Here is a 12,761-nt window from a genome sequence, read left to right on the forward strand (position 1 = left end):
TATAGGCTCCCTCAGTTGGAAAGTAACTAAATTATGAAACTTTGGTTGTCACAGCTCAAATTTGTGTCTCAGGAAAAATCACAAATTGCTACCCATCACAGACTTTCTAGGTTATTTATTATGAATAGCTGAAATTTCTACAATGACTATGAAAATTCCAAAAGTCTAAAAATGTACATGGTTAAAATTCATAATATGAGAAATGACTGACCCATAGTTAAGATTCATATACTGCATACCACCAAATACACCTAGTTAAGTCATTAACCTTAAAGAATACTTTTAGATCTATGTATCTTTAATTGAACTTTTTATAACACAAACATACCTTAGCTTTCTGCAGTGGTGCCATACGACAGCATAATACAGCTGAGCAATTTCTGCAAACATCCATAAATAGTTTTTCATGCTCCCTGAGTGCAAGAGATAGACTGGTCCCATCCACCACCAGCCCATGCTGAATCACATGATCCTCTGTAATTCTAAAACAGAAAATAATTATGTCCTCTGAAGATACTTTGAAGTCATATTATTTACACTCGCATAGTAAACAAAAGATTCTTACTGAAAGATGGACCATTCATCTACAGACTTTATTATTACAAAACTGACATGTCAGGGAACAAACTAAATTGTATTACCTTGAAGTTAAGATTAAGTAGAACTGAGAGTGACTGATATGATGAATAAAACAGATGATATTCAATTTTACAATGTACTGATATGTAGACACAGTAACTATATTTTCTAAATGTGAACTGTAACATATAATCTCAGTATATTCTCCCAAATTGTGAGTATACAGTCTTACAAAAATAAAAACATTGTTATATTTAGTAAATCCTAATTTTAAAAAATTAAATAAAAACATTCAGAAAAAATCATGAGCTAAATTATGAGCAAAGGGATGAAGGAATCATAACTGTTCTTGATATTAACTCCTACAATGGACTGTGACATGAGATATTACTATGGTGAAACATGGATAACACTTCCCTTGTGGGCATATGCTATATGAGTACTACTCATGGTATGATTACTGGCAGCTGGGCAAACTATTTGTTGCCAGGAAGAGATAAGAAGCTTGCATCAGTATCTAAATCAACTACATTACTGACCACACTATTAGGTTCCACTGTTTCTCCCCACTCCCCTTTTGTAAAGATTTTCTTGGTAAAAGAAGCAATACACAGATTTACATTCTGGTGCAAGCATTGTATTTATTATTCAGAGACACTTTAATATATTGTTGAAGGCCAGCACTCAAAGTAGCATTGCGCTGCATCTAATTTGATAAAATAATCAACACTTCACTGTGATAAGTGTGATATTAGCTCTAGCCAGTTTGGCTCAGTGAATAGCGTGTCAGCCTGCAGACTGAAGAGTCCTGGGTTTGATTCCAGGCCAGGGCACATGCCCAGGTTGTGCTGGATCCCCAGAAGGGGGTGTGGAGGTGGCAGCCGATCAATGATTCTCTCATCATTGATGTTTCTCTCTCTCCCTTCCTCTCTGAAATTAATAAGAATATGTTTTTTAAAAAGTGTGATATTAAAAGTCCATTTTTCTTGTTTGGAGATCATGAGTAAATAATGATAGTTAAAATATAGTAAGCCCTGGCTGGGTGGCTCAGTTGGTTGGAGCATCGTCCTGTACACCAAAAGGTTGCAGGTTCGATTCCTGGTCAGGGCACATACATAGGTTGCATGTTCAATTGTACGGGAAGCAACCAATTGATGTTTCTCTCACAACGATGCTTCTCTCTCTCTCTCTCTCTTTCTCTCTCTCTCTCTCTCTCTCAAAACCAACGGAAACATCCTCAGGTGAGGTTTGTAAATAAAAAGTAAAATGTTAGATGGCAGTATGTGTGGCACTCAAGACACTATTGAGTTGCTGTAACAGAAGTGTATCAAGCAGCAGTGAAAAATGATAAAAATGCTTCATAAGGTCTGTTGTAAATACTCAGCTGTGTTGCTATAGTGCAAAAGCCTTCACTGATGACATGTAAATGAATGAAGGTGGTTGTGTTCCAACAAAATTTTATTCACAGGCATCAAAATATGAATTTTATATAATTTTCACAACATGAAATATTATTCTTTGGATACTTTTTCATCCATCAAATAATATAAAAATTTTGGGCTCATGGGCATTAAAAAACTGGCAGTGGGCCATAGTTTACTTACCCCTCAACTATCTGATTCAGATAATTATATTCTTACCTTCTGGCAAGCTGCCTCAATTGTTCAGCACATTCATTGTCTGATTTCTGGTTTATAAGTTCAAGGATATTCATGGTTCTGTGAAAATGTCCACATGATAAACTCACACTAACAGCAGTTTCACGTTTATCTCCAGTAAGTACCCATACTTTGATACCAGCCATTCTCAATGCTTCGATAGTTTCTCGAACTTTATCTTGCAGTCTGAAAATAAATGAAACAAAATTAGCAGTAGAAAATACTTTTCTGATTGTATTTTAAATATAAATCATAGAGTATAAGTAAGGTAAATTCCGGACTTCTTGACCTAAGAATGTTATAGTAACATTCAGTTCAGTGATAAGACTGAATTTCCCCCCCCCATTAGGGAAGAGACAAGAATAACTAAATCAGTGATCATCTATTTAACATAAAATCTACAAACATGTCAAACTCTTGGCCGATGGGCCACATGCCTCATTTATTACAAACTCATATTTTAAGAATATATTTTCAAAGCTGATTTTTATAGTACCAATTCAGTATATGGCCTACATAAACTATTTTATTAGAAAGTCTTAAGTTTCACTATAAGATTTTTCTCTCTTTTTGATAAGGAAATCTCTCATATCAGCAGTTCAAAAATTAGACTGTGGACAATAAAGGACTATGTTACTAACCTCAGGTGAGTCTCAGAAATTTCATGAGGATAACTGAAAAGTAAATGAAAACCTAGGGGTTTTTTTTGTTTGTTTGTTTTTTTAATGCAAACACACATAGATCTAAGCTAAGAGGTCGAGAAAAATATAACAGGATTAATTTGTTGAATTCAACTTAATTCACAGATTTCAATTTAACTCAAGATACTGTGAAACACATATTGAGAATGGTGCTGGAAACAAAGACAAAGAATAAATGGACCTCAAGAAATTCACAGGCTAATAAAGAACAAAGTCGTTAAACAAATAATCCTATATAATAAAAGCATAGGTGGCGTCACGCAACGTCATCACAAGATGGCCACCGCGACGTCATCACAAGATGGCCACCACAAGATGTTCACCACAAGATGGCTGGCAGGGGAGGGCAGTTGGGGGCAACCAGGCCTGCAGGGGAGGGCAGTTGGGGGTAACCAGGCCTGCAGGGGAGGGCAGTTGGAGGGGACCAGGCCTGCAGGGGAGGGCAGTTGGGGGGGACCAGGCCAGCAGGGGAGGGCAGTTGGGGGCAACCAGGCCTGCAGGGGAGGGCAATTGGGGGTGATCAGACCGGCAGGGGAGGGCAGTTCGGGGTGAGATCATGCAAGCAGGGGAGGGCAGTTGTGGGTAATCAGGCCAGCAGGGGAGCGGTTAGGGGGCGATGAGGCTGGCAGGCAGAAGCAATTAGGAGCAATGAGGCAGGTGAGCGGTTAGGAGCCAGCAGTCCGGATTGTGAGAGGGATGTCCAACTGCCAGTTTTGGCTCAATCCCATAGGGCCTATACCGGCAGTTGGACATCCCCTCCCCCTAGGGTTCCCAAATTGGAGAGGGTGCAGGCCAGGCTGAGGGACACCCCGCCCCCCCATGCACGAATTTCATGCACAGGGCCTCTAGTTGTAATATACTGCCACAAGGACAATGCAGATCTACAAAACATGGAGACTTCACAAAAAGAGCTTTTTAAATTCTGTTAGAAGTATGGAAAGGTTTTAGTGGAGTGAGGTAATACCTGAACTTTCCTAGCTAATAAAGAGGGAATATGCAAATTGACCATCACACCATCATAAAGATGGCAACACCTAGTCCCCTCAGCCCCGCTGGAGTCCCACAGTCCTTTCAGCCCAGCCGGAGGGGGGGGGTGGAGCACAGCAGGCACACGGTGCGGCCGGACCTGCCTTCAGCCCCCCAGCTGCCCAGAGCCGGTCCGAGGCGCTGCCCAGCCACCTAGGGCTGCCCGAGGCTCAAGTAACCAGGGCCAGCAGAGGTGTGATGGGGGCATCGCCTTCCCCCGATTGCCAGGTCGCCTCCCGTCCCTCAGGGCTCCCGGACTGTGAGAGGGGGCAGGCCAGGCTGAGGGACCCCCCCCCCTCCAGTGCATGAATTTTCATGCACCGGGCCTCTAGTACTTTATAAATAGGTATTCACAAATGGGTAAGAGAATGATCAGGTATAAGGCATAGCCTTGCCAAGGAACAAAGCCACAAAATAGAACAGTGTTAACTACACTTGTTGTCCAGAGAACTACAGACAGTTTGGTACTATGGAAGTATAAAGTGGAAGGACACAGTAGTGGCAGGTGAGGCCGGAGAATTAAGTAGGTGCTTAACGTCTTTGTATGGCACATACTGCAGAGTATCCTAAAAATTTAAGTCTATGGGCAAAATTATACATAGCTGTATTTTTTTCAACTATCTCAGATACCTTGCTAGAAGAAAATTATACACACTGATGGGAAAAAGGCCTTAACTGCTGATTTTGATTTTAAATATATTAATTACAGGATGTTAATAAATGAAATTTATGTCATAAATAAGGAACACTTGGCTAAAAAAATTCTTGAATGAGAAAAATGATATTGCCTATTTATCTGATACTTACCTGTCTTCTACTGCTGTAGCTCCAAGTAATATCAAGTCTTTCTCTATGAATTGGAAGGCATTTGCCAATTTCTCTTCCCGTCGCTGCAAGGCAGTCCTGGCTTCAAATAGGCGTCTATCTATTACCTCATACTCTTTAGATGTCAACTGTCTATAGGCCATGCACAGAGTTCTTAGCCCTTTCTAACACAGAAAAATTAAAGACAGAAATTAAACAAAAATAACTAATGGGGAATCAAGAAGTCACTGAAATAAAACTGAGGACCCCAATACCAAAAATCAATTACAAATAATTTAAAAAGTACTATCATCTAGTGACAGAAAATAAATGAAGTGACACAAAGTCCTAGTGATCTGAGTTATGGCACACTTATTATCATAACTCTTTCAATTTCAAAGGAGTTCTTAATAAGTTGCTCAAAACAATTAAGAAATTGTATATTAGAGAATAGATACAATCATAAGATTATCTTATCTGTGGTTTTAAAACCGTTTTACCTGGAAAGCCAGAAAGTTCCATAATGGTACCTTCATGATTATCAAGAGAGAGGCAGCCCCAGGTTCTACTTTTCTGTTTTAACCATTACAAATCCACTTTTCCCTACTTCATAAGAAATTTTTTAAGCAAAGGGACTATCATTTCCTGAGGGTTTATGGCAGGGGTGGGGAACGTCTGGGCCATAAAAGGTCTGGCCCTGCCAAAGCATTAGGGGTGAGTTAATTAAATGTTTGACCAAATATAACAGGCTAATTTTTAAGTTGATAATTTTGTATGGCCCACGAATTATGTTATAAATATGTAAGTGGCCCTTGCCAAAAAAAAGTTCCCCACTCCTGGTTTTATGGTATGACAAACTTGCAATTCAAATAAAGAAGTCTGTAAGGTGGCCATTATCAAACAACCGATACTTTCTAGAGCCACTAAATGATTTAAAATTGTATCATTACATCTTCACTGGTGAACTGGAATTACACAGAATTTTAAAATATATATGCTTGATTTTTTGATCCTACTGGGTTCAAATTTTTCTTATGGTATTAGTATTTGAAAGTTGGTATATAAATTTACAAGCTTATGAGTTCCTTTTCTTGCTATATAATTTCCTCAGAAAAACCCAAAGTAAATGTTCTAATTACAGAACTTGGAAAGGCAGATTTTAAAATACTATATGACACTATTTAGCATATTTCTAAATATTGGCATTTGTTGATTTGCAAATGATCCACACGTACATATAAATGCTTCTGTTAAAATAACATTTAAAGGACTATGAGATTTATTAACAAATAAACTTAATTAGTTTACTCTATAACAAACATTTATTGAGTGTCAACTATGTGCCAGCACTGTTCTGAATACTGATATGATAGTAAGGTAAAACAATATCTTTGTTCTCATGGATGTTACAGTGTGGTAAATGAACCAGATCATAAACAATTAGGGAACAGTAATGGGAAAAAAGAAACCATAAGTAAAGGAGGCAGTTGAGCAGAGATGAGTACATAGCATACATTTAGAGAAAAGCAGGAATGAGAGATCATGAGGTCCTAATACTGAGCGAACTGCTTAAAAATTTTTCTATTCACATAATTTGTGGCACTTTGTTTCTGTAAGATTCCCCTACATTATTTCATTGAAAGACATAATTCATATACCATAAAATTCACTCCTCTAAAGAGGCTAATTCATTAATTTTTAGTTAACTCAAAGAGTTGTGTAATTATTTTAGCATTTAATTCCAGAATCTTTTCATCACACCCAAGGGAATTCCATATCCATTAGCAGACACTACACTTCCCCCTTTTCCTCTAAACTGTGGCAATCACTATAAATTTGCTTACTTTGGATCTTTCATATAAATGGACTCTGTGGCCTTTTGTGACTAGCTTCTTTCCCTCAGCATAATCTTTTCAAGGTTGATGCATGTTGTGGGATATATTAGTACTTCATTTCTTTCAGTGGCCAAATAGTCCATTATATGGATATGACATATTATTTAATCCATTCATCAGTTGATTGACATTTGGGTGTTTCCATTTTTTGGATATTAGAAGTACTACTGCTGAGAACAGTTGTGTACAAGTTTCTGGTAGACATGTTGTCAATTTTCTAGGACAGTGGTCGGCAAACTGCGGTTCACGAGCCACATGTGGCTCTTTGGCCCCTTGAGTGTGGCTCTTCCACAAAATACCGAATGCCTAGGAGTGAAACTGCTGTTTCAATCGCACTGTATGTGCATGAAAAACTGCCAAACTATTTTCTAAAGTGGCTATATCATTTATATTCCCACCAGTGTATGAGGGTCCCAATTTCTCCACATCCTTGGGATTTCCCCTGTATTTTTTTAGTAACCCTCCCCACTTTTTAATATAGTAATCTGAGTGGTCCTTGCTGCTAGAAGTACCCTGATTATAATAGGTTCAAAGACAAGACACATTTTAACAGGTTAAAAGTCAACTTTTAACTAAAGAAGATGGAGCCAACACATAATTCTATAATTTTTGATAAATTAATGCAAAAATGAAACCCCAAATCTTTCAAATATATATATATATATATATATATATATATATATATATACATCATAGAAATTTTCACTCACCAAAGCAAATTCATCTACATGAATTCTTGTTTTTTCTATTTCTCCACCTATACATGTAGGGAGAATTGATGACTCAGCTCCTTTAGCAAATAAAAACTTCTCACCTAAAAAGAAAAATGAGTTATCAAGCTCTTAATATTAGATAAATAAAAATTCATAAAAGTTCAGGTTGGTTACCTGAAGGTGCCTGAACAATTACACTCATTCTCCTACGATCTGAATCAAATTCCAGAATATGAAGCAGTTTGTACCTAATGGGGGAAAAAAAAGACAAACCTTTACTTTTTGAATAATATCAAGTAAATATTTAGAAAGAGTCCCTATTAAAGATAAAAACAATTAATTTAGAACAAGAAATTAACCTCAACTACATTTTCAAGATGACTGGTTATGAGTTATTGCTAACAAAAGAAGATACAAATAGAAGGAATTAACATTTATTGAGCACTTACCAAATGCCATGCACTTTACATATAGTATGTGCTTTAAGACCTATGAGAACCAAGGGAGGTAGGTCTTATCTCTTTTTACAAATGAGGACTATTAAACACAGAAAGATTAAGTAATTTGCCTAACGTCAAATAAGTTTGTGAGTGGAATCCAGATCTGCCCATAGCTCCATGTCCTTCTCACTAAAAAATGTAATTGATTCTCCTCTTTCTGCCCAAACACACCTAAGAAATACACTCACTCACATGAATAACAGAGGCTCATTAGAGCAGTGATTCTGAACCTGGGACAGAATACATGTATATAGGTGGGGGAACAAATGCCTCTCTAAGGAGCAGTAAAAAAATTTACATGGATGGGCCAGGTGTAGGCTAAAAAGTCTTCTGGATGAATATATACAACTAGAGGCCCAGTGTGGGGGGGTGGGGAGGGGTAGGGGGGGAGGGTTGGGTGTTCCTCAGCCCAGCCTGTGCCCTCTCACAATCCAGGACCCCTCGCGTAGGGTCCCTAGGCCTGGCCGGCAATCAGGGCCTATCAGAGCTTTCCTTCCCCTGGCTACAGGCAGCTAGCCCTGCCCCTGCCCCTGCCACTGCTTGCCATCTGAGCAGTGCTGCTCCTCTACCCCCCCACCCCCTCGCCTCCCTCTGTGGGCAACAGGCATGGGGTGCGATCGCTTGGCTGGCCTGGGCCTCATTCTGCGGGGCGATAGCTGGCCATCCCTGCACACCCACCACAGCATCACTGGCCGGTGGCCTGGGCCGCCCTCTCTGGGGAGATCGATTGCCCTGTAGAGTGAGGTCCTGCCCACCTGCCGCAGTGCTGCCAGCCAGGTGCCTGGGCCTCCCTCTGTGGGGGGATCAATCGTGGGGCTCTGCCATCAATGGCTCCTCAGAGGGAGGCCCCGCCCACCTGGCCAGGGCTCCATGATTGATCGCAACGCAGAGGGACGCCCTGACCACCTGCCGCAGCACCGCCGGCCGGGTATCCTGGGCCTCCCTCTTGGGGGCGATAGTGGGGTGATGATGGCCCCCTACCGACTGCATCGCACCTGCCTTGGCTGGCCTGGCGCCAGTGCGTGTCATAGCATGGTTGTACGGAAGGCTGCCCGGATGGTCGATTTGCATATTATGCTTTTATTATTATAGATGATGTACATATGCAATGCTTTGCCCATATGAAAGATAAACACTGATTGGAATGATGGCTTCTAAGTTGATAGAATGAGCTAGACAGGCTCCCACATGAAAGCAGCCAAAGAAAAAGCTCTACTTAGTTTGGAAAAGCATAGTCTAAAAATGCACAGCCAGAGTTGAGATGACTGGAACTGATAAAATCATGAAAGAAAGATTTGACTGTAGTAAGAATGGGCCTAATTTATCATACAGTGGAAATAAGATAGCTGTTCTTTAATGTTTAAAAGATAAAATCATAGAAAATATAAGAAAGTTTTTCTTTATTAGTAAGAAACTTACAAAAATCATTACCCTAGGAGTGTGTAAAAATAAATATAAATAAATTCAAGAACCATTAAGCTAAAATAGAGATGAAAGATTCAAAGCAGAATATTGTTATTACTGTGATGAAATACAATGTAATAATAACATCATTTTAGAGCAGGGTCAGTAAACTTTTTCTGTAAAGGGCCAGATAGTAAATATTTTAGGCGTTGTATACATATATGGTCTATGTTAGATATTCTTTCTTATTTTTTTAAACAATCTCTTAAAAATGTAATGTAGTTTATGGGCTGTACAAAAACAGGCTGTAGGCCACAATTTACCTAAATCTGTTCTATACTAAATGCTTGATATATAGAAAATGACAATAAAGAAAATAATTACTGTTCCAGTTTTCCAAGTATTTTAACTTCCATAGTTTCTTCAGAATTGCCAATAAATACAATGCCAATCCTAGGATTGAAATGAGAAAAAAATATAAAAATTAGGGAATGATATTTCATGTTTCACAATATATTATAACTTAGCTTGAATAAAAATATTTAAAATACAAGTTTAAGATGGATTTTAAAATATTTCCTTTTAATATAGCACTATTTTTAAGAACTTGAAGGATCAGAGTAGGTCCAAAACAATACACATGTATTCTCACAGATTATATTACTCATATTAACCAGATTTTTAGAGATCACATCAAAATATGACTCTATTGCAAGCTTAGCAATTAATGACACATTTCAAATTCTCATTAAAAAAACTAAAATAAATTTCTACCTCTATGTGTTTATGAATTTTGTCTGACAATTCAAATACTAGTGTTTTCACATTTTTTATTTAAAAAGCTTTTTTCTGATGATTTGGAAATCAGATTAACCTACCTTGCAGCAGCTTCCACTAAAGCCTTTTCATCTGGTGAAGATGCATAGTACTCCAACTGGGAGGGTGCAAGGCTGGCTTGCCAGGGACCATCCCCAATGCCATCAGTCTGAACATTACTAATCTGTACAGTGTGACAGAGACTGACTGCTTTAAAGAAGAGATCGTGTTCTTTAATCTGTAAATACATAATTAATATTCACACTATCAATACCAATCCCAAATAACATTTAGAAAACCAGAAACAGAATTCTAACAAATGCAAATAAATACAGTTCATATTTTGGTAACCTAAGATCTAGAATAAGAATGCTACAATTTTGAACTGCCTAAATAACAGCTGGTTGCTTCTAACTTTAAAGAGTAAAATGTCACATTTGCTTATGACCCGTCAACTTTCTAAGAGGCATAACCAAAGTGCAAGTGAAGGTGAAACTTCTCTTGTGGAAGAAGTGAGGTCTCAGAAAGTATTAAATAAATTTAAGCTCTGTCTCAGCAAAGTCTTCTTTACTCAAAGGCAGTAGGCTTTCCTTAGCTTAGTTCCATTTACAAACACATATTAAGTGACTGTAAATTCTCAGTATTAAACCAAAGGATATACATTTCAAATACATATTTCTTGCCCCACTAATACAAAGAGAACTATTTCAAATGAAATTCCTATTTATTAATTTAAAAATTGCTTACTAGTTCAGTTTCATTTTCAGGACTGGTTCCAAAAGAAGAACTGGATGTAAGATGGGGTGAGTTGTTAAGATGGGAAAAACTACTAAGATAACTTAAGTTTCCATCTGAAGAGTCTGGTGTTGGTCCTTCAGATACAAGTCTACCATTGATTTCTTGGTATTTTATGCCATTAATTGAACATTCCCGAAACTGCATCTCGTTTTCTGTCAGTGTGCCAGTTTTATCTGTAAACACATACTCCACCTAGAGATAGAAAAAACAACAACAACAAAAAGAAACACACAACCTTTGTGTTCACAGTCCTACGTTAAACAAGAAAAGTTGGCCTCTGTCTCAAGTCAAGTCTGCCTATTAAAACTGATATATTGATGCTGATTCTGATAATCCATTAAATAATTAAAGATGCCATGGAAACAAAACAGGGTAACAGAAAATATTTTAAAATATATACACTTTGAAGTTTGTGACATCTGTATGTGCATGTTCATCTGTGGAGCTGAATGTAGTATTAGTACTTCTTTTTATCTCCTGGATGTTTTTTAGTAGGACTCAAGGATGATCTCTGAGCATTGACTGGGTAGCTCATTTGGTTAAAGTATTGTTGTGATACGTTAAGGTTGTGGGTTCAATTTCCGGTCAGAGGATATACAAGAATCAACCAGTGAATACATAAATGAATGGAACAACAAATCAATGTTTCTCTCTCTCTCATCAATAAAAAATAAATAGAATGATCTATGAGCAGGGATGGAAGGCATGCTTTCTAGTAATGAACCTAGAATGTGAAAGGGAATCTGGTCCAGGAGAAATGGTATAGAGCTGGAAACAGAAACACAAAATGATAGCAACACAAAAAATGAGAGGTAGAAAGTTGTCTAAAATAGACAGACAGAGGAAATTGAAACTGAGGGCACGAAATAAACTCAGTAAAAAGGAGAAATGTTTAAAAATATCTTTTAAAAAGTAAATAAGACAAATAATTTTATTACTCTTTGAGATTAATTCTAGAAAACTAACCCTAAAAGAAGGTAGGTCCATAAAGAGAAGATTGAAATACTCAATTCTTGATACAACTAGAATTATGATGAGAATCTGCTTATTGCAATGATGACTTGAGAAAGAAGGCATTTGAAACAGGAGGTAGCTATCACAAAGGGAAAAAAACTATAGACCCCTTATAAAAATAGACACAAATCAAATCCAGGAACATATAAAAAAGGATTAGATACCATGAACATGTGAAATTTATCTTTGGAATGAAAGACTGGTTCAACATATAAAACTCAATCAGTGAAACCCACCATAATAATAAATGGCACTTGATCTTTATTCTAATAATAAAATAGTTATCTCGATAGATGTAGAAAAAGCATTTGAAAAAATCCAATACTCTTTCATGATTAAAAAAACACTCAAGAAATTAGGAATAGAAGCATACTCCTCAACCTGATAAAATGTATCTACCAATACCCATGTAACATCTTACTTAATGGAGAAAGACTAAATGCTTTCCCTCCAAGTTCAGGAATAAAACAAAGATGTCTGCTCTTGCCACTTTTATTCAACACTGTACTGAAGGTCTAATCAGGACAACTGGGCAACAAAAAAGAAAAGGTATTTATTTGGAAAAGAAGAGGTAAAACTATCTCCATTTGCAGATAACACGACCTTGTATATAGGTCATGGAATCCACTGAAAAAAACTACTAGAACTAACAAGTGAGTTCGGCAAAATTGCAGAATAAAAAGATCAATATATAACAAGGGAGGTAGAATTAAAGTTTGAACAAAATTGTTTTGACTAAGACATAAAGATACATGAGAAACTATACCTCAAAGTTCATTATTTTGGAAATAGTAAAGGTAAACAGAATAATTAAGTAACATACCCCATCATATACTAGTAACTAGCAAATGGT

At 37.5% G+C, this 12,761-nt stretch overlaps 1 protein-coding gene across 4 annotated transcripts in view; it reads right to left on the bottom strand.

Annotated features, from left to right (window-relative positions):
* ATP11B (ATPase phospholipid transporting 11B (putative)) overlaps window positions 1-12,761 on the bottom strand; it is an 87,277-nt gene that overhangs the window by 35,026 nt on the left and 39,490 nt on the right. For all 4 annotated transcript variants that reach the window (XM_006084873.3, XM_023750642.1, XM_023750644.1 and 1 more), the window contains 8 exons: window positions 10,844-11,086; window positions 10,159-10,334; window positions 9,665-9,733; window positions 7,551-7,624; window positions 7,374-7,477; window positions 4,772-4,953; window positions 2,220-2,423; window positions 329-482 (listed from right to left, as the gene is read on the bottom strand). In XM_006084873.3, coding sequence (XP_006084935.1) covers window positions 329-482; window positions 2,220-2,423; window positions 4,772-4,953; window positions 7,374-7,477; window positions 7,551-7,624; window positions 9,665-9,733; window positions 10,159-10,334; window positions 10,844-11,086 — 1,206 coding nt within the window. The remainder of the gene's footprint in view (window positions 1-328; window positions 483-2,219; window positions 2,424-4,771; window positions 4,954-7,373; window positions 7,478-7,550; window positions 7,625-9,664; window positions 9,734-10,158; window positions 10,335-10,843; window positions 11,087-12,761) is intronic.

Source organism: Myotis lucifugus, unplaced genomic scaffold, assembly GCF_000147115.1.
Source record: "Myotis lucifugus unplaced genomic scaffold, Myoluc2.0 scaffold_14, whole genome shotgun sequence".
Classification (NCBI taxonomy): domain Eukaryota; kingdom Metazoa; phylum Chordata; class Mammalia; order Chiroptera; family Vespertilionidae; genus Myotis; species Myotis lucifugus.